Source organism: Garra rufa, chromosome 12 (genome assembly GCF_049309525.1).
Source record: "Garra rufa chromosome 12, GarRuf1.0, whole genome shotgun sequence".
Classification (NCBI taxonomy): domain Eukaryota; kingdom Metazoa; phylum Chordata; class Actinopteri; order Cypriniformes; family Cyprinidae; genus Garra; species Garra rufa.
The window spans coordinates 13,260,998-13,285,963 of record NC_133372.1 but is presented as its reverse complement, the minus strand read 5'-3'; the positions used below and the strand labels follow the sequence as shown (position 1 = coordinate 13,285,963).

Here is a 24,966-nt window from a genome sequence, read left to right as displayed (position 1 = left end):
ACTGTGACGAGTTTCTGGCTCTTGTGAGGCACGGGAGCAGAGCGGATCTTCACGAGCGCCGGGAAACACTCACACACATCACCGAAGCTGGATCAAGCCGTCCGAAACCCTCCAAACTTCCACTGGGCCGGGCCAGCAGGCCAGCAACCCCCGATCTGGACCGATGTGCTGGCCGAGATGTCTCGACACATTTATATTAGGAATAAGATCGGCGAGGGAATCCAAGCGCCTATATTTCAGGTGACCATGTAAAGATTTAATATAAGACATAATTTTTAGTTTATTAATGTTGCTGGATAACTTTACATAACTAAACAGAGTCATTGTGGTATTTAATATGAATAGAATCGTTTTAGTCGATATTGGCTAGTGCGTGTGAGGATTCTCAGTAAAACTGTTTTGAAGGATGTTCAACTGAAGTACACTTTGTTTTCAGTGGGTTCTGCAGTTTTGTTGTTTGGATGGGGGTGTCAAGGGCACTTATGTATTGAATTAAAACGCAGAGACTTTTACTACAATCGAATCACATGAAATATCTGAAGCAAAAACAACTAGTTTGACAGCATTATTATTCGAGTAGATAGAGAATTCTTTTGTTTTGACACTAACAGTGAAGAAAACTCACCTGACTACATAAAGAACAAGCCTAATGCGGTGAAATGAGCACAGTGACCCACTTTTGGTGGCCCTATTAAACAAACTTTAAAAAGAACAAGCTCTCTGTCTATCCTCAACACTACTATAGAGCTCTAGAGACCCCTAGAAATAGAATCAAATCAGACCTAGCTAATTAATGTGTCCCGTAGTGACTTTTTTTTTTTTTTTTTTGTCAAGCCACCCCCATCTCTCTATTTCTCTCATTCTCTCTCACTCTACTTCTCTTTCTTGCTTTCAAACTTCCTGTGTTTGCACAGCTGCATTTTTATGTTTGTACAGTGTTAATATTTTTAGGTAACCTCAAGCTGAATGACCACTCTATACTTTTTCCACCTCTACTGTTATATCAGTCCATTAATAAATTGCACCGATAATTTACATTGATGCAATTGGCTGTCATTATCGAATGAACTTCCCTCATTAATGGTCACTAATGCACTGTGCACGGCACAGTTTTATCTGCTGGCGCCCTCCCTCCCATCACCCACATTTGGATAACTTCCATGTTTCTACACAATGTACAATCTAGTCATATTACCTATTTCTGTTTATTTTCTATGCAATATTCAGTATATATTCCCAACTAAAATTATGTACTGTAAGTGTTTTATAACCTTGGTAGGATTTCAGCAGGCAAATTTAATAATATTTGGCTAGTAAATTCAATACTGATCCTGCTATCTATTAATATCAAATATCAAAAATATGATTCTATTACCACTAATGCTAATTTTAGATTCTCATAAGTAAATGGTTGAGAAAACTTCACCTAAATCTGAAGTAGTTCATTCATGATTTCACCATTGCTCCCTCTACAGGTGAACAGGGGGACATATTCAAGGCGTAGTCGACTCAAGAGGTCTGATGGCAGCACCACCTCCACCAGTTTTATCCTGAGACAGGTAAAGAAATGGCCCATTTTTGAAAGTGATCAAACCTGGTTCTCATCTGGATCAATTAAAAGTTGACTGACCCCTTTTTGGGCTCAATTAAATTATTGACTTAAGACCAGTCACTTAAGCATTAGGGTTAATAATTAGAAATATTTAAAGGTCACTAATGATAACTAATGGGTCCTTAGTGTAAAATGTTTGCATAATTTCTAAGTATAATCTGTTGTTATTCTAATTATTACACCCACATATGTAATTCATTGTGTATGTTTATACTTATTATTCTTTATACATTTTTTCTATTTACAAAAAAAAAAAACGTATTAAATATTTGATTATTTTATTAATGTTATGTTAAAGTTTGGTAAGAAATGTAGAGAACACATGTTAATAAAAGTGTAAATTTATTTATTACATATATCATTTATTTAATGCATATATACTTATTATTTAGATATTTTTGTATTTACAATATATATATATATATATATATATATATATATATATATATATATTATTTATTTATGTTATGTTAAAATTTGGTTAGATTTATAATTTAAAAAAAACATTGTTTTGACTGGGAAAAATAGATAGAACATAAAATGAATATTAAAAAAAGAAACAAAATGTATTTTATTGTATATAATTTATATATAATTATATATATAGGTGATTTATTGTATATATTATAAGTATTATTTAAATGTTTATTCTATTTATAAAAAAATATTTTAAAAAAGTATTAAAGTTATTAAAGTATTTGTTTTAATTTCTTAATGTTATGTTAAAATTTGGTAAGAAAAATAGAAAACACATTAATAAAAGTGGAAATAACATTTATATTATATTGTATTATAATCAATACAAATATTTATTTATTACATATAATATACATTTTAATTACTGCATATATATATATATATATATATATATATATATATATATATATATATATATATATATGAACATTGTAAATACATAATTTTTTTTTCAAATATAAATCTAACCAAATTTTAACATAACAAAAAACAAAAATATACATATTTTTTATGTTATGTTAAATTTTGGTTAGATTTATATTTGAAAAAAAGCATTGTTTTGACTGGGAAAAGAGATAATCTAAAATGAATTTTATTATATATATTTATAATTATTAAAATCTATTTACAAAAAACTTATTAAAATATTTGTTTTAATTTATTAATGTTATGTTAAAATGTGTAAAAAATTAAAAAAAAATTAAAAATAGGGAACATGTTAATAAAAGTCGAAATAACACGTATATGATATTATATCATATTATAATCAATACAAATATTTATTTATTACATATAATATATAATTTATTTATTGCATATATATTTATACTTATTATTTAGATATTATGTATTTACATTTTTTTTATTCATGTTATGTTAAAATTTAGTTAGATTTATATTTGTATTTTTAGTTTTTTTAGTAAAATATAAAATTAATTTTATTATATATTATTTATTATATAACTATATAAAATATATTTATTGTATATATTTATAATTATTAAAATCTATTTAACTTTGTTTGAATTTAATAACGTTATTTTAAAATTGGTCAAAATAGAGAGAATGTATATTAATAAAGGTTTAGATCAAATTTTAAATATATTATGTATAATCAATAAAAAATATTTATTTACTACATAGAAATAATTTATATATTGTATCTACTTTTATTCTTATTATTTAAGTATTTATGTATTTACAAAATGCTTGTTTTGATTTATTCATGTTTTTTTTTTATTTGATTAGATTTAAAAATATATGTTTGTATAAAAAAACATACCATGGTTCTGACTGGGGGGAAAAAATTAATCAGTGGAGAAAATGAAGAAAATAGCATCACTGCAAATAAAGGGGAAGATCCAGAAGGAAAAAAAACTGACTGTACTTTCAAATGAAATGACAGACGGAAAGAGAGAATGAAAGAGGCAGAGGGAGGCTCTCTCTCTCTCTCATCAGCGCTCACAGTCAAGGAGAACACACGTCAGCAGCAGCTCTGACTGGGAGGCTGCTCGGCCAATCAGCACGCAGCTGGTCAACTGTGTCATCAGCCTGAGATTGAGGAAGGGTTCTCTCTCTCTCTTTCTCTCTAACCCTCTCTCTCTCTCTCTCTGATGCGGGGAGCAGTGCCGTGCCGTGTGTGTGTGTGTGTGTGAGCGTGTTGCTGAGAGATGATGAAACGTCCGCGTCAGTGAGCCGTTGGGAAGCTTCTCCCTGCCTGAGGATGTGAGAGAATTGGAGGCTGAACGAGGGATCCACTCCATCCTGCAGGCCGAGCCGTCTGCACAGGCCTGCTTTCCCTCTTTCTCTCTCTCTCCATCCTCTCTTTCTCGTGAGGCTTCTCTCACCCTATTTTTCCTCTCTGTTCTTCCTCTGTGGAGCAAGGGGATCGTCATCCCCCCATCGATTCTTTTTTGTGGTGGTGGCTCCCTCCTTCTCTTCCTCCTCCTCCTCCTCCTCCTCCTCCCCCTCTCTCTCTCCATCTCCACCACCTCCTCCTCCTCTCTTTTTTTTCTCTATTCTTCAAGAGGACCTCTTTGGAATAGCAAACCTCCATGTATGACAATTTGTACCTGCATGGATTTGAAGACTCGGAGGCGGTGAGTTATTTTTCTCGCGATCGGAATTGGCTACGGCTATATATAGTGTTTTCCCACTGGCTGTGTGTGTGTGTGTGTGTGTATGTGTGTGTGTGTGTGTGTGTGTGTGCGCGCTCGTGTGTGTGTGTCGAACACTGGCTCAGCTGTACTGCACATACAGGGCCTGCGAGACTCAGTGTACCATGATTTTCTAAGATGCAGCCCACCGATCTCCGTGGGTGTACTATTGGGAGATGCTCATCAGAGGCTTGTATGTGTATGTGTCTTTCTGTATGTGTTGTTAATAGCACACATTCCCATTGAACATTCACTCCTATTCCATACGGCGCGTTTAAAGAATGCTACAGCAAAAAAAAAGCACGTCTCTCATTCATTTTTCACTTGGAGTTTTTACGTGCTTTGTAGGACCTACCTGATCTTTTTAAGGTTGAGTTTGTTTAGGGTGTTATCATGTAGGTAAAATTGTATAGCTTCATTTACTGTCTGGCTGTTAAAGGGGCAGAGCCGTTTCTTGCTGATGTGTAGAATGTAATGAGTCACATGGCTTAGGTGCCCCACTTGAATGCCTTAAAATGAAATCGAGCCAGAAGTCTGGAAAATCTATCAGGGATTGTGTGTGTATGTGTTAGAGGCCCTTAGAACCCACTGTAATTCTCATCAGATGTGTTTATTTCGATGTTCTGTATGTACAGAGACCATTTATTTAGGATACACATCATAATCCATAATCAGTATCCTTTGCTTTTGGGAATAAACATGTGGTATATCATGTTGTTTGTATAGTATACTTTTTAACTATACACTTTAAAAAATAAAGATTATTTATCGGCATCGATGGTTCTATGAAGAACCTTGAACATCAATGGAACCTTTCAAATGGAGAAAAAAAAATTTTAGTAGAATTTTGGAACTTTAGGGAACCTAAAATGGTTCTTCTATGGCATCACTGCAAAAACACCCCTTTGGAGCATTTATTTTTTAAAATGTAGGGCACAAAAATCTTTTAAAATATTATTCAACAAGAAATATTCAAGAAAAGTTATCTTAATGTTATTAATAAAAAGCAGAAGTTGTTTAACTACATAGTCTGTGTTCAAACACTGACAAAAATTGGTGTCAAAACATACATTTTTCAGTTAATTGCAAAGAAATGGCAAGTAACACATTGAGTTAAGTGTAAAATTTTGAAGTAGAAATACTGAAATAGTATTTTCTTGTAAATAGTATTCCAGTAATTTACTCTAGTAAACCTAGTAGTAAAAATACACTGTACGACTAGATTTACATATTCTACATACTTCAAAATGGAAGTCTTAGAAAATGTATATTGGTTTACCAAATAAAGGTGCTTCCTGATGCCATAAAATAACCTTTTTTGTTTAAATGGTTCCATAAAGAACCTTTCTGTTTTGCAAAAGGTTCTTTGTGGCGAAAGAAGGTTCTTCAGATTTCAAAAAGGTAAGAAAGAGATGGTTCTTTAAAGAACCTTTGACTGAATGGTTCTTTGTGGAACCAAATATGGTTCTTCCATGGCATCGCTGTGAAGAACCTTTTAAAGCACCTTTATTTTTAAGAGTATGCATAGACATCTGAACCATGTTCACTGCAAATCCAGTGAAATAAAGCTTCTATGCTTAATAAAAGCTTAATTTAGTTAATTGGAAAATATCTGTTTGACCATTTTGGGCTATTGTCTCTCTTTATGACATTATATATAAATCTTTAAAAGCCCTCCAAAGTCACTCTTCAGCAAAAAGACGGTTATCTCGTCAAAATCGGCGATGAAAGCCATTCATTTGAATTTTCCTTTTTTTGCTCACAATCATCACTTCTGCGGTGAAAGATAAGCAAACTTGTGCATTTTTTGTTTCCCGAATCAGGCGTTTTGTGATTGGACTCACCGGCCTCAATTGGGTCCCTGCTGAAGTAAGCTTGTGCGGAGCGGCTGCCTTCAGGGAAAAAGTGTTTCGCCATAGGCAGCGTGCTGAAATTTTTTAGCCGACTGCGAGGCTTTTTCGCTCTCTCTCCGCCTCTCTCTCTAATGCGATATTGACCCGATCATTCTTTTCACTGACTTGAGCTAATGTTGTTTCCAAATTGGATTAACAGAATACGGCTTCCTAGCTTCACTTCACTTTGAGCAGTATCTCTCATTAATTAGAGGACTATGCACTTGCTGGTTGGATCTTCTTTATTATCTTAAAAGGGGAAAGTGTGAATACTTTACGGTATAAGTTTTGATTGAGCTGATAGGGATCAGGTGCTTCTCTCTTGAACATGATGGAGCCAGCTGAGGACTTTATGGTGATTTCAGGTGAAAATGTTCAGGTTGTGTATTGTGAAGTTTTTCATGGTCCTGAGAAACAAGCAGTGAAGGTATGTATGCTTAAAGAAAACTTTCTAGAGAATGTTGAGAGGATATCCTAGAGTTCTTTTGAGAAGTATTTGTATTCTAAATAAAGACTTTTTACTGTTTGAAGTAGTTAATGAACTTTGCTCACAAATGATGGATGATAGAAACCAACAAGGAGACACGTTGTTGAAATAAATGTTTGGCAGGAAAAAGCTGCTGGGAGCTCATAAATAGACATATATTTATAGTTTTTGTTTTGAAGATAAGGTTTCTATCCAGCTGCAGAGTTTTTAAAGATATGTAGGTTTCATAGCCTGTTACTCTATTTCAGGGTTCAGTATTTTTATATCTGTCTCAAACAGTGACAGATGCCTCAAGGTGAAAACAGAATCATTTTGATGCAATGCTATGTTGGTTACACTGTGAATGCTTTAAATCAATTATTTCTGTATATGAAAATATGTGATGACTGATTTTTATCCATAAAATGCTGGGTAACATCAAGTAAATGTTTATTATTACCTAATTTATTACCTAGTAAATTTATTTTTTTTAAGACTAATGTAGACCATGAAGCAAAGGAGCTTACCTGAAGTCACCTTCAACTCACAGGTGTATTTTTCTGTTTGCTTAAGGAGCATGTATCTCTATGGCTGACAGTTCTAGTAATAGAGGTACAGGTGTTTTTTTTTTTTGTTTTTTGTTTTTTGTTTGTTTTGTTTTTTTGCTGACCTGTGTTTGCAGCGGTCTGAATAGGAAAACATGAGAATCACAGACGTAATGAAAATCTAGCAGACCAGACCAGTGTGAATAATGACCAAGGAAAATGGTCCAAGTGCATTGTAAAACCAGAATTAGTGAAATTTTACGATTAAAAAAAACAACGGCTGTGGTTACCAGAGTAGTGTTATCACACTGAAATACTAAAATCTGCTCTGTACCTTTATAAAAAGGTAAATACGGGGGTAAATAGTAATATTATATAGAAGGTGCATACAAAAGCAAACGGTAACACACATGACACTAAAATAATGCAATGGTTCTGGTGTTTTTTTTAATTAAAAAATGTGGTTAAATATCAAAATGTGCCTCTAAAAAGACTGTTTCAGGTAAATCTCTTTTCTGTGTCATTCTTATATTTTGTGATATAATTCTGTGATAGTTAAAGGTTTCTGAAACCCCAAACAATCATTATTCAATTTTCCATGACAATTTTTCACCCTAAAGGTCATTGCACACTGAGTCTGAAATTTTCGTATGTGTTTTTTCGTGTTTGTCATCCTTTCCTATCAAAATGCTTGCTACAGATGCGAAAACGCAGAATATCGAACCTGATCTGAAGTTTCGGAGGCAGTGTGTAAACGTGATTGACACATCGTAAGGTCGTATTTATTTTTTAATGTGCAAAAAAGACTCTAACCTGTGATATTATACATTTTTTCATACTGCACCTTTCAGACTTCTATATGTAAATTTCCTCAGTTATGATTCGTTCCACATAGTCTGCCATTCATCAGGGCGTGCCAGGTATTTGAATACTGAATAAATATTGACCAGAGGTCATATGTTTATGTGCTGATATTTTGTAACGCTGGTTACTGAGGTAACCGTGGTTCTATGAATGGTGGAAGACCGCCAGAGACGGTCAATACATGGTGGAAGTAGTCGCGTCTCGCGCTCACATCGAGAATCTCGTATTAATTCAGTCACACGTGACCTGACCGATGATCTGCCGGAAGCTATATCAGCTTTCAACTACGTCACGGTCGGTCTCATAGTCATTCTCAATCCGAGTGACCAGAGATTCTGGCGGTCTTCCACCATTCATAGAACCACGGTTACCTCAGTAACCAGCGTTCTATTTCATTGTTCCAGACCGCCAGAGACGGTCAATACATGGTGGAAGACGAATACAGCCAAGTCATGAGGATATATCAAACATCTCCTGTAAATATGGCAGAACTGATCCCAGGAGAAGGGGCCAAATTAAGTCGATAAAATCTTGTGAATGTGCAAGGTGATGCCCAAGTAGCTGCCGCACATATTTCCGAAAGAGGCACACCACGTAACGCTGCATACGAAGTGGCCACTGCCCTAGTGGAATGACATTTAACAGTTGCAGGCAATACACGGCCAGTCGACCGATACGCTTCAACAATAGCATCCGTCACCCAGTGCGCGAGCCTCTGCTTCGACAAGGGCGCACCTTTCTTGCCAGGTCCAAAACAGACAAAAAGCTGGTCTGTGACACGCCATGCGGCGGTCCTCGATATATACTGCTTCAACATACGAACTGGGCATAGGGCCGTCCGCGAAGCCTTCCCTTCCTGCGTGAACGCCGCCAGCTGAATAGGTTGATTTATGAATTGAGGCGACAACACCTTGGGCTGAAAAGCTGGATTCGGCCAGAGTGTGGCATGACTGTCCTCTGGTCCCCACCTGAGACACTGTGAGCTCACCGACAATGCATGCAACTCACTGACTCTCCTGGCTGACGTAATGGCCAACAGGAATGTTGTCTTCAAAGACAGGCTTCTTATGTCTGCTTGTTCAACAGGCTCATAGGGTGCTAGACACAAACTATCTAATACCACCTGCAAATCCCACTGGGTACATACTACTCGTACTGGTGGCCTCAGACGTACAGCCCCCTTAAAAAAGGCCACCACTAGTCTATTCGCACCAATTGATTCCTGATCCACAGGATCCCGGTGGGCTGACAGGGCAGCCACAACCACCTTAAGTGTGGCTGGGGAACGTCCAGCATCCAACAAATACTGCAGGAAGTCTAACACCACATTGATCGGGCAATCAATTGGACTGAGGCCCCGATCTGCACACCAAGAGACAAACTGCTTCCATTGACTCGCATAAGTGCGGCGTGTTGAGGGAGCCCTAGCACTCATGACAGTATGCCTCACTCCTGCTGAACACTGGGTTAGCATCCTCTCAACCCCAGGGGCCAAATGTACAATTTCAGCCTGTCCGGGAACGGGTGCCACAACGCCCCCTCCATCTGTGACAGCAGGTCCTTCCGAACTGGCAGTGGCTGAGGCGAACCAGTTGTCAGAGTCAATAGGAGGCTGAACCACGGCATTGCTGGCCAACAAGGAGCCACTAGGAGGAGTCTGTGATGCCTCTCCTGCGTCCGCCTCAGGACAGACCACAGAAGAGGGATTGGAGGAAAGGCATAGAGCAGCAGATCCGGCCACTCATGGGCCAGAGCATCCTGTCCCAACGAGCCCTCTTCCTCCTGTGCCGAAAACCATAGCGGACAATGTGTCGTCCACTTGCTGGCAAAAAGGTCTACTGCTGCTGTCCCATAATTCTCCCAAATTGTCTGAACAACATCCTTGTGTAGGCACCATTCCCCCGGTCTTGGTCCCGAGCGGGAAAGTGAGTCCGCCACACTGTTGCAATGACCAGGAATGTGAGCTGCTCTGATTGAAGGAAAGCGTTCGTGTGCCCAACACAGGAGCCTTCTCGCTAACTGGAGACAGAGTAGGGACCTTGTGCCCCCCTGGTGGTTGATTAAAAACACAACTGTGGTATTGCCTGTCCTCACCAGAATGTGCCTCCCTGACAGCTCTTGCCTGAAATGCTTCAGAGTCAGAAATACCGCCCATAGTTCCAGAAGATTGATATGAGAGGCCATTAACTGTGGGCACCAACTGCCCCGTACACCTCGGTGTTGCCACAGTCCTCCCCACCCGCTGAGGGAGGCATCTGTGGTTACCACTTCCCTGCCTGCTGGGGGTGGTCCAATTGGAACTCCCCTTTGAAGAAACCTGTCCTTTCTCCAAAGTCTTAGGGAGGCAGCACAACTGGTTGTGACTCGAACCAGTGTGCGTTGATTGTGAACTGGTGATAACTGTCTGGCTATTAACCACTGTTGAAATGGGCGAAGAGGTAAAAGGCCCAGTTGGATGACTGATGAGGCTGCCGAGAGAAGGCCTGCCAGATGTAGGAAGCTGATGAAAGGCAGCTTGTAATGAACTTGGAACTTTGCCAGAGCTTCCCGCAATACCTGCCTTCTGGTCACAGTGAGGGTAGCACTCATTGCCCTGGAATCCAGCTGCATTCCCAAAAAACACACTGACTGGTTTGGGGTTAGGCAGCTCTTCTGAAAGTTCACCTTCAGACCTAAGGTGGCTACATGAAACAACAGACGCTGCGTGTTGTCGACAGCCTGTTGGTATGATCTGGCACACAGCAGCCAGTCGTCCAGGTATGGAAGAATCAACATGCCCTCTCTCTGAAGTGGCTCCAACGCCACCTGAATGACGCGTGTGAACACCCTGGGAGAGAGAGACAAGCCGAACGGAAGGTCTCTGAACTGATAAGTTCTGCCCTGAAAAGTGAACTGAAGGAACCTCCTGTGATGTGGGGCGATGGGGATATGAAAATATGCATTCTTTAGGTCCACTGAAGTGAACCACATCCCGGGTTCGATGGCATGCCGAACATCTACAATCCGCAACATGTGGAAAGGAAGACGCTTGAGGCTCTTGTTTAGGTGCCTGAGATCCAGAATGGGCCTGAAACTTCCATCCTTCTTCCAAACAAGAAAATATTTTGAGTGGAACCCCCCGGGTTGGACATGGGGGTCTACTGGTTCTATTGCACCCTTCTCCAACAAGTTTTGGATCTCCCTTGAAAGGGCCAGGACCTGATGTGAATCCCGGACAACTGTCGGATGAATCCGAGTGCTTACTGGGGGTCTGTGACGGAACTGAAGACAATATCCCTTCTCGAGCGTATCGAGAAGCCACTTGTTGTCCGTAATGCCTCTCCAATGCTGTAACTGAGAGGTCGAGAACTGTCCCGTCACAGACCCTGAACCCCTAGCAGCGCCGGGGAACATTTCTAATATCTTTGGGGGGGCGCCGGTAAGAAGGTGCAGGGCGAGTTGGTGGTCTGAACCGAGAACGGGGCACCTCTCTTCTCGACGAAAATCCAGGTCGAGAATACAGCGGCCTGTAAGACTGCCCTTGTCTATGCTGCTGCAAAGGTAAATGACGAGCAGGTAACCGACCTGCAGACAGTGCAGGATAGCTCACACTACGCCCAATATGCTGGGAACGAGACTCAGCTGCTCTTACCCTGCGCTCAAGGGCCTCCTGAGCAGCTGGACCGAAGATCTGACCAGGCATTAATGGCAATTGGCGGAGGTTGTTGCGACAAACCTCTGGAAGCCTCGACTGAGCCAACCACACTTGTCGTCTAGCTTGTGTGATAAGTCCAAGAGCTTTACCACTAGAGTAGGCCACTGACCCCAAAGCCTGTAGCGAGGCCTCAAGCAGCTCCGATGAAGCATTATCCTGTGTTGTTGATGACACAGTCGAATGAAGTGCCAATAGTAAATGAGCCATAGAATTCCCAATACGTGTCAATCCTGAAACAGTGTTGAAAATACGAACCAGCAAATCATCGGTACGCCTGCACTCCGGGTTAGGGCAGCGTAGCTCCTGCTTAAGGGCCTCATCTGGGGACACAATCAATGAGGAAATACACGGCTCTACCGAAGGCATATTACCCAGACCTTTCTCCTGGGCATCCGCCATCGCAGCCAATGTGCGTGCTACTCTATCTGGTCTGGAAGATGGAGCAGAGCGAAAGGCTGAAAAAACAACCTCAGTAAAGTCAGGGCAGCTAGGTATCAGGAAGTCATCTGGCCGACTGACGCAAGAGGTTTGAAGGTCCCAACGCTGGAGGGGACGGGTCTAGATTTAACTTGGCAAGTGCCATCTTGATTGTGTCCTGCAATGAAAATGCCACAGAAGAACCAGCTCATTGCAGACTTGAGCCCTCATCGCTGTGGGATCGCTGAGACTGAGAGTGTACAGAAGAATTCTCCTCCAAAGGCAAATAACAGTCCTGCTCATCCGAAACCAGTGAATCTGAAGCTGCCAAAGACAATGTGTCCAGATCCCCTCTAGGACACTCGGCCACTGACACAACTCTGGGCAACAAGGGGTTAACTACTGATCCACTGAACTCTTCATTTGTGCTCGGAGTTGCTGATGGCAATGATCTAGCCAACAAGGCCTGAATGCCCTGCACAGCATTAGCCAATTCAACTACCTGGTGAGATAGTGCTGCAGTCGGAGTTCGTTTCTTCTTTGGAGGTCCCTCAGTTTTGCTAGCTGGGCGCTTGCTACCTGTCTGAGTCCTAGTCTTGACCGGTGTTAAAAAATCTTCACCTAGTGATGCAATTTCCAATGGCATTAGACTACATTCTGGGCAAGGGTCAATTAAAGCCTCCTTAAGATGGTCCACGCCCAAACAGGCAGGGCAGTGAATATGCGCATCCATAAGATCCATATGACCTGAACATGTGGAACAAGAAGCAGCCATAGTGCTTATGCCCTTGGAAAAAAATAACCCTGGTCAACCAATGGGTTAATAACAGCGATAATAGTGCTGCAATAATAGCACGTTATGTGGTTGCCACAGTAACCGCACGCAATAACCGATGCCCTGGTTTACCAGTGAGCGAACAATAGCCTGAATGCACAATACGCACACGCGGTGAAAACTGAACTTTGGTAAACCAATAAGTTCCCACAGTACTTACCACAACAGCTGAACACCGCTTGTAAGGACCCTGGATAACCAATGAGTCAAATAATCAAATCACATCCAATGACGAATCCAAAACTAACGCGATTGCGTTGTATTGCTCTAGAAACACAGCTATAGCGGGGAGCAAACGCCAACCCTTAAGCTGTGCGCATTCAACGAGATTTCTCCGCGAGAATGACAAAGAGACCGACCGTGACGTAGTTGAAAGCTGATATAGCTTCCGGCAGGTCATCGGTCAGGTCACGTGTGATTGAATTAATATGTGATTCTCGATGTGAGCGCGAGACGCGACTACTTCCACCATGTATTGACCGTCTCTGGCGGTCTGGAACAATGAAATAGAACAACCCATTATTGCCGTTTCAGTAACTGTTCTGATTGGACCAAGCAAGGAAAATGGCATTTTTATGACTCGCCTCCTTTAAAGCCATGACCAGATTGCATGCATGCAAGTAATGTAGTATGTGCTGTCTGTTCGCAGGGTTCAGCTGATTCCTACACTAGCAGGCCGTCTGATTCAGATGTGTCGTTGGAGGAGGAGAGGCCGGAGGGGGGTAGTCAGGGCCGGCAGGAGCGAGAACAGCAGGCGGCACTGCAGCTGGAGAGGGCAAAGGTCAGATCAGACACAAATCACACTTACGACATATTAATCAAGTATATGGAATTTATCACATTCAGCACATGCTTTAATGCACAATAGTATATAGTGCTTATTTACTGGTGCGTAGCAGAGTACTTTTTGATTTTAAAATCATAATGCTTAATACACATCTGGTATATAAATTCAAATTTGCATTAATAAAAAGATAATGTGTCTGTTAATCTTATTTCATATAATATTAGTGATGATATTTTATATTTAAATAATAATAATTTAACATGATATAAAATATCTCTTTATTTCACTGTGTACTTTTAAGATGCACATTAGCAGAATGTAGAATTTAACTAAAGTATATATATATCATTCTTTACTAATATTAATTACAACAGTTATTTTTCTCATTTTTTGTTATTATTAAAGTATAAATCACATATTCCATTATAACAGAGTGGACACAGCTATAGCAGCATGGACAATGCAGATTCTAGACCACAAAACCAGTCATAAGGGTCTTTTTATATATATAAATAAGCTTTCCATTGATGTATGGTTTATTGATTAAGACTATATTTGGCTGAGATACAACTATTTGAAAATCTAGAATCTGAGGGTGCAAAAAAAATCTAAATACTGAGAAAATCACCCTTAAAGTTGTCCAAATGAAGTTCTTAGAAATGCATACTACTAATCAAAAATTAAGTTCTGATATATTTACAGTAGGAAATTTACAAAATCTTCATGGAACAGGATATTTACTTAATATCCTAATGCTTTTTGGCATAAAGAAAAATCAATCAACTTTGACCCATACAAAGTATTTTTGGCTATTGCTACAAATATACCCGTGCTACTTTAAACTGGTTTTGTGGTCCAGGGTCACATTGTTATATATCTATTCCACTCAGTCAGTGAGGTGGACAAGAACAGGGTGTACATTTCTACATAAAACTGGCGATTAGCAAACACATTTAAATTGTATATTATATCTATATTAGGGCTGGGCGATTAATCGAAAAATAATCGAAATCGACATTCAGAACCTATAATCGTTAAAATTTTTCCAGGAAGATTATTTCAATTACTTTCCCTTTAAAAAACACAAGCGCTCCGTTACGTTATTCCGCCGACATGTCGATGGAGAGCTTAAACAGTATTTATACAGTAAAAAGTATTTACAGGATATACAAGAGTAATTTTATTTAGAGGAGATACTGCTTATTTTCTACTTTTAATATGAAAAACATTTAAAATTATTTATTTTGTTTCCAATAGTGCAAGTTATTTATTTTCACTAATTTAAGAAAAATGTGACTTTTCATTTTAAGCAATGCTTGCTTTAATTTCAGTTGTTCAACACTGATGTTCAATTAATAATCATAGATCGTAGATAGTGTGTTTCCTTCAATTATTTTAAAATCAAGTAATGCACCCTTCATCCAAAAATCTCTCGCTTGTAATATGTGAACATATTTACTGTACAAAACTTGTCAGTGAACTATGAGGGCAAAAAAATAATTATTATATAAATATAATTAAATATAATTTTATTAATAAATAAAATAATCGTTCATTAATCGTAATCGGGTTAAAATGTTCAATTAATCGAGATTTTGATTCTAAGCCAAATTGCCCAGCCCTACTAAGACCGGTGGAAATGCAAAGCTGCGAGTTTCTAGGCTGATAAGATTAGGAACTACACTTCCATTCCGGCGTAATAGTCAAGGAAGTTTGCTGCCATAATATGGCCGAAGCAGGCGGAGTATTATCAGAAATGAGTTCCCAGCTAGTTTAGCATTTGCACATGTGCTGCGTGGTATTACTGCTCCTGCTTCGGCCATATTACGGCAGCAAACTTCCTTGACTATTACGCCGGAATGGGAGTGTAGTTCCTAATCTTATCAGCATAGAAAATTGAAGCTTTGCATTTCCACCGGTCTTAGTACACGATATAACTACAGAAGAGTCAAGTTTTAAATAGGACAAATATCGAAAATCATTTTTTAACGTGATTCTATTGGTCTAATAGGATTCAATGATCTATGCTAAGCTATGCTAAAAGTGATATCGCCAGAACAGAAGAACGGCTGAATGGATTTCAAAATGGTAAAACTCAACTTATTACCTCGGGGGGAGTTGGAAAATGAGCCTATTTCCAAAAAAAGTGGAGTGTTCCTTTAACTTTACCACTGGCTTTAAAGGTGCCATTGAATGCATTGAAACAATATTTTAAATTGTTCTCTGATATCTACATAGAAGGTATATGGCATAGGAACGGGCAAAAAATCTCCAGAAATGGTTTTACAGGTCCATTTACAACCCTAGGATTTGTCCCTAGAATGAAATGCTCTGTTATTGCCTTATTTGGAAGCTTCATGAATGTTAATGAGCTCTGCTCTGATTGGCTGTTTCACAGAGCTGCTCATCTCTATAGCTGGCACATTGATAAAAATATATATTTAATTAGGAGCTCTAGCCGCTTTTAATATGTGGTTTGTTGAATCTGCCGTTTTGAATTGCCGACATTTTAGTCTCATTACATTACTGTGATCGCATGTGCTCTGTGTAAAGTTATAATTAGGGCTGGGTATCGTTCCAAAATGTTCGATACCGATACCAATACCCTGAATTCGATACCGGTTCCGAACGATACTTTTTTTCGATACTTTTATTTTAAGAAATGTATTTTAGCAAGATTACTTTTTCAGGATGTTTGTGACACTTTCACATCAGGCTTATCTCTAAGACCAGTAAACAAAGGAACAAAAGCACAAAATGAACAAAGTGTAGTTAACACAATATATCAGTGAATGTTTTTTTTTAATAAAGTTCAAACAGTTTTAACTCAGTCAGATTTAAGTATTTGTGAGGCTCACTGCTGCTTAAAGGTTTAGTTCACCCAAAAATTTAAATTCTGTCATAAATTATCTACAAATGAAGATATTTTGGATTTAATTCAAGAGCTTCCTCATCCTCCAATAGATAAATCTTTGAATAAAGTCATTTTTGTTTACTTTGCACACAGAAGTAATCTCGCAGCTTCATATAATTATGACTGAACCACTTATATCACATTGACTTATTTTGACTATGTTTTTGGTTCCTTTCTGGACATTGAAAATACATATCCAGTAAATATAGGAGGATCAGAAAGCTCTTTGATTAAATCCAAATGATCTTCATTTGTGTTCTGAAGATAAACAAAGATCTTATGGGTTTGGAACAACATTAGGGTGAGTTATTAATGACAGAATTTTCATTTTTTTGGTGAACTAACCTTTTAGGATCACCTGAAATCACTCAACAGTTCTTCTTCAGAAAAATTAGCATGTAGCACCGATATTGATTCTTCATGGTCGATTTTGATTGCCGATGTTTTACAAGCAAATGGGCTGATTCTGAAAGCCTTTTTAACATATTTAGTTTACACCTTAAGCAAGGGACAAGAATGAATGATAATATGAGTACATGAACAAGATGTTTATTTTCTCTATTATAGGTACAGCCATTTAAATTAGAGGCAACCACTGCATTTAGATTAAAATCTAAATAAATGACAAAATATATTATAAATAACAAAAAATAAACGACACAGTTCTTTCTTAGTCGTGTAGACAATAAATACAGCCATAATCAAAATAGGCTACTCTTACAAAATTCAAAGTGCAAACAGAGACCGAATCTTCAAGCATGATACAGCATGTCTATTAATAGACAACTACACAACTTATTAGCCCACATACTAATAACAGCTTCGATATTTTATGTAGCCTAATTTGCGCGCATTGGGGAGTCGTTCTCTAAATGTGGGGTATTCAAATTGCTTTAAATGCGTGTGCGCGTCTTACTTTTGGTTTCGTTTCAACGATCCCGCGAAACTCGGCGGTGATGAGCGTGCATTCTACTTCAACAAAACCTTTTGAAAGTCAGAGGACACAAATGGGATTTTGAAAAGCGTGTCCCCAGTGAAAATTATGCCCCTGCGTGAGTGCAACTCTGCCGCTGAGTTATCGTTTGATGTGAATGTATGTCGCGTTGTACCTATATTGAGACTGAGGCGCCAGAACTGTATCCGACAGAATGTGTCATGTGTTTTCTCATATTTGACGTATTGCCAGTCTTGGATGCATAACCTTTTTACAAATATTGCATCGCACGCTGTTGCCGTCAATATTGGCATAATGTAGCAATACTTTTGATCGCTTAAACATTGTTTGCGTTAAATTTATGCTATGCTTTAAAGTATAGTGTACATTACAGCCTCACATTTGACAAGCTCTGAGCGAGTGGGCGTAACCGCCGTAAACTATTGATTTTCAAGGCAGCCTCGCCGCAGCTAATCACCAGCATTTGATCCAGGCACGTTAAAGATACCGCACGTTTTCTAGCTCACTGACCTTGACAAGATTATATACTTGGGTATCGAAATTTGGTACCGAACGAAAATGATTTTCTCGATACTCGATAGTATCGAGACAATTCGGTCGGTGCTTAAAAAGTATCGAACTCGATACCCAGCCCTAATTATAATGCAGAGGGAGTGCTTACTTGCCACACAGGTTCAGCTGCTTGTCAGTGATACCAAAGACTATAGAATACCAAAGACATGTCACTCGTGTAGTTTTGAATGGGGAACAATGAAACGGTCATCATGGCCGCGAAGCTCCGCCTTCTTAGTGAAAGAGCCAATCGTTGATCAGTAAAGTCAGCGCGTCACTGCAGCTGCCGTTAGAAGTTCCGGTTGCTATAGAAACAGCCGGCGCTCTAAGACGTGCGTTCAGTACTGCGCATGCGCACTGGCTCGTCTAGCCGGAAAAATAAGCGTTTTTTTAACGCTATTCAAGCACAAGGAACTATATTTATGAGGCAGTTCTTGTTGGATTTCTTTGGAGATTTCAAATATGAAATTTAATCGTAAGCTTGGTGAACAGTTTTGGAGAATTTGATGTTCCCCATTCAAACAGATAGGAGCTGCACTTGTATGCCCGAGAGGCGTTTCAAAGATGGCCGCCGAGTGACATGACTTGCCTTAAAGGGACTTTGGTGATACTCTGGATCTGTAAATCATTCACCATCATCAGCGCAGTCGTCTCTCTGTTTATGTGGTAAGTGAAATCTTTTGTACTGCAATGTAACAAGCTAACCGTGTCCCTTCAGTGGCTTGCCTTGTTTTACTGATGTGCTGACGTTACCGATGATTGGGCGATGCAAATGTTGGGGGCGTAACTATTAACGATCCCGGGACTATTGCGTAACAGTCGGTGTTATGTTGGAATTGACCTATTTTTCTGTGGTCTTTTGCAAACACCAGATTCATATAAGAAGGAGGAAACGATGGTGTTTGAGACTCATGGTATGTCATGTCCATGTACTGAACTGTTATTATTTAACTATGCCAAGGTAAACACAGTTTTCCATTCTATGGCACCTTTAAACAAAATCTCAAGCCTTTTGATGCTAAAAGTGTTTTACAAAGAATTTTGACAGCAGTTTCTTCATCTGATGATTTGCTAGTAGTTAGAATGTGTTATTTGTTTTTATACTTTTATTAATTAAATCATCTGACAGCAGCCAAACATTTTTTGTTACATGTAGGTAGGGAGTAGAGACATTCCCTCTGCATTCCGCTAAGGGTGTCATCGAAACACATTAACTATGGAACAGTATTATTGTAGTATTTTAGATGTATATGAGCCGTTTTTTTAGGTTTCATTTTAATTTTAGTGTAAATTTAAGTAATTGTTGTGTGCTTTTGTCATTTTTTTTTTTGTTTCTTTAGTTCATATAATAGCTTTAATTCATTGTTTAATTTAAGTCACTTTACTACTTCAACTGAAACTTTATTTCAGTTAGTTCAACTAATGCTAGATATTCACACATTTCATGTACTGATCTGATTCCAATTTACAAGCTCTTGATTTGATTTGTTTCTTATCTCAAATGGATATGATTTGTTTGGATATATAGTAGGGCTGGGCGATTAATCGAAAAATAATCGAAATCGACATTCAGAACCTATAATCGTTAAAATTTTTCCAGGAAGATTATTTCAATTACTTTCCCTTTAAAAAACACAAGCGCTCCGTTCCGTTATTCCGCCGACATGTCGATGGAGAGCTTAAACAGTATTTATACAGTAAAAAGTATTTACAGGATATACAAGGGTAATTTTATTTAGAGGAGATACTGCTTATTTTCTACTTTTAATATGAAAAACATTGAAAATTATTTATTTTGTTTCCAATAGTGCAAGTTATTTATTTTCACTAATTAAAGAAAAATGTGACTTTTCGTTTTAAGCAATGCTTGCTTTAATTTCAGTTGTTCAACACTGATGTTCATTTAATAATCATAGATCGTAGATAGTGTGTTTCCTTCAATTATTTTAAAATCAAGTAATGCACCCTTCATCCAAAAATCTCTCGCTTGTAATATGTGAGCATATTTACTGTACAAAACTTGTCAGTGAACTATGAGGGCAAAAAAATAAATATTATATAAATATAATTAAATATAATTTTATTAATAAATAAAATAATCGTTCATTAATCGTAATCGGGTTAGAATGTTCAATTAATCGAGATTTTGATTCTAAGCCAAATTGCCCAGCCCTAATATATAGCAAGTACAGTAAATGGGAAAAGAGGAAAAAAAATCGCTCAACTAATGCACTTTCTCTCAGTTGGTACATTACTGTAAAGGTTAAAATTAACATCAAGGTCCAAACTATTAAATTCAATTTCGATTTATTTTTGAATGTATTAATCAACACTCAAAAACAAACATTTAAATTGCATGTAAGGACATTTTTATATTTAATAACAATTATATTTTTACTCTAGTTTGTTGTTGAATTGTGAACAACTAAAAGGTTAGTTCACTTCCAGAACAAAAATTTACAGATAATGTACTCGCCCCCGTCATCCAAGATGTTCATGTCTTTATTTCCTCAGTCGTAAAGATACTATGTTTTTTCAGGAAAACATTTCAGGATTTCTCTCCATGTCGTGGACTTCTATGGTGCCCGTGAGTTTGATGCAGTTCCAAAATGCAGTTTAAATGCAGAAGCGAAACAATCTGTTAATTTTTTTTTTTTAAATGACAATTTATATACTTTTTAACCTCAAACACTCATCTTGTCTATGCTGGTCTTGGCTCTGTGTGAACTTTTTTTTTTTTTTTCCGGTCATGACAGTTAGGGTATGTCTAAAAACTCCTGCCTCATTTTCTTCTACAACTTCAAAATCGGCCTACATTGTTGCAGAAGTACCAACCCAGAGTTTACAAAGTCAACATACAAAGAAGATCAAAAACCCTTTACAAAAAAAGGTAAAACAGCGATGTAGGATGCTTTTAAAGTTGGAGGAGAAAATGAGACGGGAGTTTTTAGATGTACCCTAACTGTCATGACCGGGAAAAAGACAAGCGTTTAAGGTTAAAAAGTATAGAAATTGTCTTTTTTTATTATTATTATTGTTTCACTAGATAATACCTTATTTCTCGGCTGGGATCGTTTAGAGCCCTTTGAAGCTGCATTTAAACTGCATTTTGGAAATTCAAATTTGGGGGCACCATAGAAATCCATTACATGGAGAGAAATCCCAAAATGTTTTCGTCAAAAAAAAACAAAAACCATAATTTCTTTACAACTGAAGAAAGAAAGACATGAACATCTTGGATGACAAGAGGGTGAGTACATTATCTGTAAATTTTTGTTCTGGAAATGAACTGATCCTTTAAACAGTGCCTGCAATAAAAACAATTGTTTCATGACAGGTTTATTTAAAATGTATTAAATAAGACATTACTAATAGGTAATAAGTAAATAAAAAAAAATATATATATATATATATATTGAGTTTGTAATATAGTGTGTATATATATATTTTTTCTAGTTAACTATCAAGCTATGGACATAAAATGGCTTTCCTGAGGTAAATGTAATGTAGCATGACATTTTATTGACTGCTTTGACTAAGAGATTAAAGAATACTTTAAGAATCTATATCAGTTAATTTAAATGAAGATGGATTAAAATATAATATTGTTAACCTAACCCTGAAGACACTTAAAATGCAATTTGTTTCATCTAATTTTATATTTTATTTTATTTTAGCTTTATTTATACTAACAATTATATTTAATACTATTAGTTTTAGTTAACAATAACAAACTTCTATGGAAAAAAATATGCACTTCATGGCATGATTTACATAAAATATTTGAGTCTGTTGACAAGCCTAGTTTCAGTTTCAATTTGTTATCTGAGGTTATTTATTTGTTTCCTATGGCTGGCACTGTAAGGAAACCAAAACCTTAAGAGTTTCTATAAAACTGTTAAAATGTTATACAAGTTATATATGCGAAACATATGAATGCAAAAAAGAATAATGCTTTGTGTTTGTGTGTTTATGAGCTCATGCTGGGGGAAAAATGGCTGTTGCTCATTTTCATCTCAAAGGGTAACATCTGTGGTTGTCCTCTAAAGAAATTATGCAAGCTCCAATTGGATGAACAGACCACCTAAAAGGAGGGGTAGCTTTTTTTTGTTCCTGAGCACAAAAACACATACACGCTCGCACAAGGGGTCTCTCCATCCCTCTCTTTTTCTTCCTATTTATCTCTCCATCACACACAATTCTCAGTGCAGTGTTTGCTACTCAAGCTCATAGATCAGTGTCTCTCTAATGCTGGTGAGGCCATCTGGAGATTTTACATAGTGGAAGTTTCTCAGGACGTCACTCTGACACAAAACATTAGGAGAGGACTATTATTAACCTATAAACTTACTGTTCTCAATGTTTTTTCCCCTGGTTCTCAGACATCCTCCACTACCCTAGAAACTTTAACACACTGGTTTATTTTGAAACTAGGCTCTAAAGCTTGAGGCAGATGTAATGCCTTGAATAACAGCTTTAATAATAAGGATGCAAATGGTTTGGACACTAAAAAATTCCACAGGCTTACTTCATATCTAATACACATTCATATCTTATCCACATCACATCTTATCCACAAAGGTTATGACAACAGTCAAGAACACAATGAAGGAGGAGTGATTTGGTGGAAAAGAGGAGGTCTTGCTGGATTCTGAGCTAGTAAACAGTGCAAGATTGCGAGTGTGATAATGTGCACACCAAAAAACAAGGAAATGACTAAATCTTTGTGACCTGGTTCTAAATAGCCTCTTTTGTGGCACAATGTCCAGTGATGGAGAAATGTCACAGCAGCGTATATGTATATGTATGTTTGAACATCAATCAATGTACATCATTACAATGTACAGAAAGATAATGTCATTTGAAATATGCATTAGAAAAAAGCGCTTCAGTTAGAAAATAGAATTAACTCATTTTTATGCACTAATGCACACAGCTGTTGTTCAATTCCAACATGTGTTCTTAAAGGGAAAGCACTCTCTTTAAATAGATTACACTCTTAAGGTTATGTTGATGACCTAATACTTCCCTTCAAGTAACTGCTAAGTGATGCTAATAGTAATCTAAATCTAAATAAAAATAAGAATTGTGAATATATCAGTCGATCGCTAATATGTGTATTTCTATGTAAAAGACTGTAACTACAGTGGTGGCCAAAATTATTAGAACACTAGTATTTTTACCTGCTAAAAATGGTTTTAAAGTGTCTCACAAAAGTGAGTACACCCCTCACATTTCAGCAACAATTTTGGTACATCTTCTCAAGGGACAATACTATAGAAATTAAACTTGAATATATTTTGTCGTGCCGTTCAGAATCCTTTAACTTTATGCAAATGAAAAGCGACTTTCTGGAGCGACAGCCAATAGGAAAGAAGATGGTTGAGCTCATGTGATCGTTCTCCTCTCAGCTGTAGATAAACATATACAATAGAAAAAAGTAGGCTCTGCTTCTCATTCATTTTTGTTTGTATGTATGGATTTAATTTATATTTATATTAAATTTAGTCTTTTGCCTCAAATGTATTTAGCGGCAGGAAACTTGATTCGCTGTCAAGGCAACCAATAGTGAAAACGCCCACTAGAAACCTCATTGCCAGCCTCTGGCAACATGCAGTGCCAAAAGTCGCTGCTAGTGTGAATGCAGCTTTAGTCTCATCAGACCATAGGACATGGTTCAAGTAATTAATGCCCTTGGACAGGTTGTCTTCAGCAAACTGTTTGCAGGCTTTCTTGTGAGCCAGCTTCAGGAGAGGCTTCCTTCTTGGACGACGCCCATGCAAACCAACTTGTTGCAGTGTGTGGCGTATGGTCTGAGCACTGACAAGCTGACCTTCTACTTCTGCAACCTTTTAAAGCAATTCTGGCAGCACTCATGCATCTGTTTTTTGAAGCCAGGTTTTGCACCTGACGCACAGAATGAGTACTCAGCTTTGTTAATCGACCCTTGCGGCCTATTCCGAATGGAATCAGTCTCGGAAAATCTATAATATATATATATATTTTTTAATTTAACTAATTTGTACCATAACCGTGTAATTCTCTAGCCATAAAGGCTAGCTCTCCCGGGTTTTCTGCAACCATGATGCGCGCACATCCTGAATGTTTACAAACCTATAATTGGTCTATATCTTTTGCTGTAGTGTGTCAGTAGGAAACAACTGATTTAAAACCATTTTTTAGCTGGTGAAAACACTAGTGTTCTAATCATTTTGGCCACCACTGTATATACTCAATTACTAGAAACTTGCTTGTTTATGAAAAGCAGGATAAGATTGGGTTGTTTTGGGGTTTGACGAATGTTATATTTTGTGGTATATTATTTGGTGAACTGTTCCATTGTTGAACATTTTTAAATCGAAAGATGGTTTGGGGTTGACAGTGCTTGAGACAGGGTAAAAATGACAGTTTAATACTGTAGAAAGTTTTACCTGAGTGTGAGTGTGGGAGGAAGTGATGCAGCTGTAAATGAGAGGTGTGTGGGAAGAGGAAAGGAGACACTGATGTGTTATAGAGATGATCAGTTCTGGATCATGTTGAACTTGGTTTGTTAACTCTCTCTTTCTCTCTCTCTGTGTGGGAAGTTTAACTAAAGGTACAGAAGAACATCTGAGGGAGGTTCAGGCCATTCACCTTCTTAACATCTTGTCATTTTACTCTGTGTGTGTGTGCGTTTGTGTGAAAGAGAGAAAGCTTCTGAGTGTAAGAGGAGAAGGACCATGGGTTTGAGGTTTGGCAGTCAGACAGAAAGTGAAAACTGGGAAACTAGGTTTGCCCTTTTACGGTATCCAGCCTCTGTT

The 24,966-nt window shown here is 37.8% G+C and overlaps 2 protein-coding genes across 2 annotated transcripts in view; both read left to right on the top strand.

Moving 5' to 3' along the window:
* Positions 1–24,966, top strand: part of inpp4ab (inositol polyphosphate-4-phosphatase type I Ab) — a 77,525-nt gene that overhangs the window by 8,387 nt on the left and 44,172 nt on the right. The gene's annotated exons all lie outside the window — the stretch shown is intronic.
* On the top strand, positions 48–13,826 carry LOC141346893 (voltage-dependent L-type calcium channel subunit beta-4-like). Its single transcript, XM_073851850.1, has 3 exons — positions 48–240; positions 1,476–1,559; positions 13,608–13,826. Exons 1-3 carry the CDS (start codon positions 178–180, stop codon positions 13,824–13,826), a joined length of 366 nt encoding a protein of 121 aa, XP_073707951.1. The 5' UTR covers positions 48–177.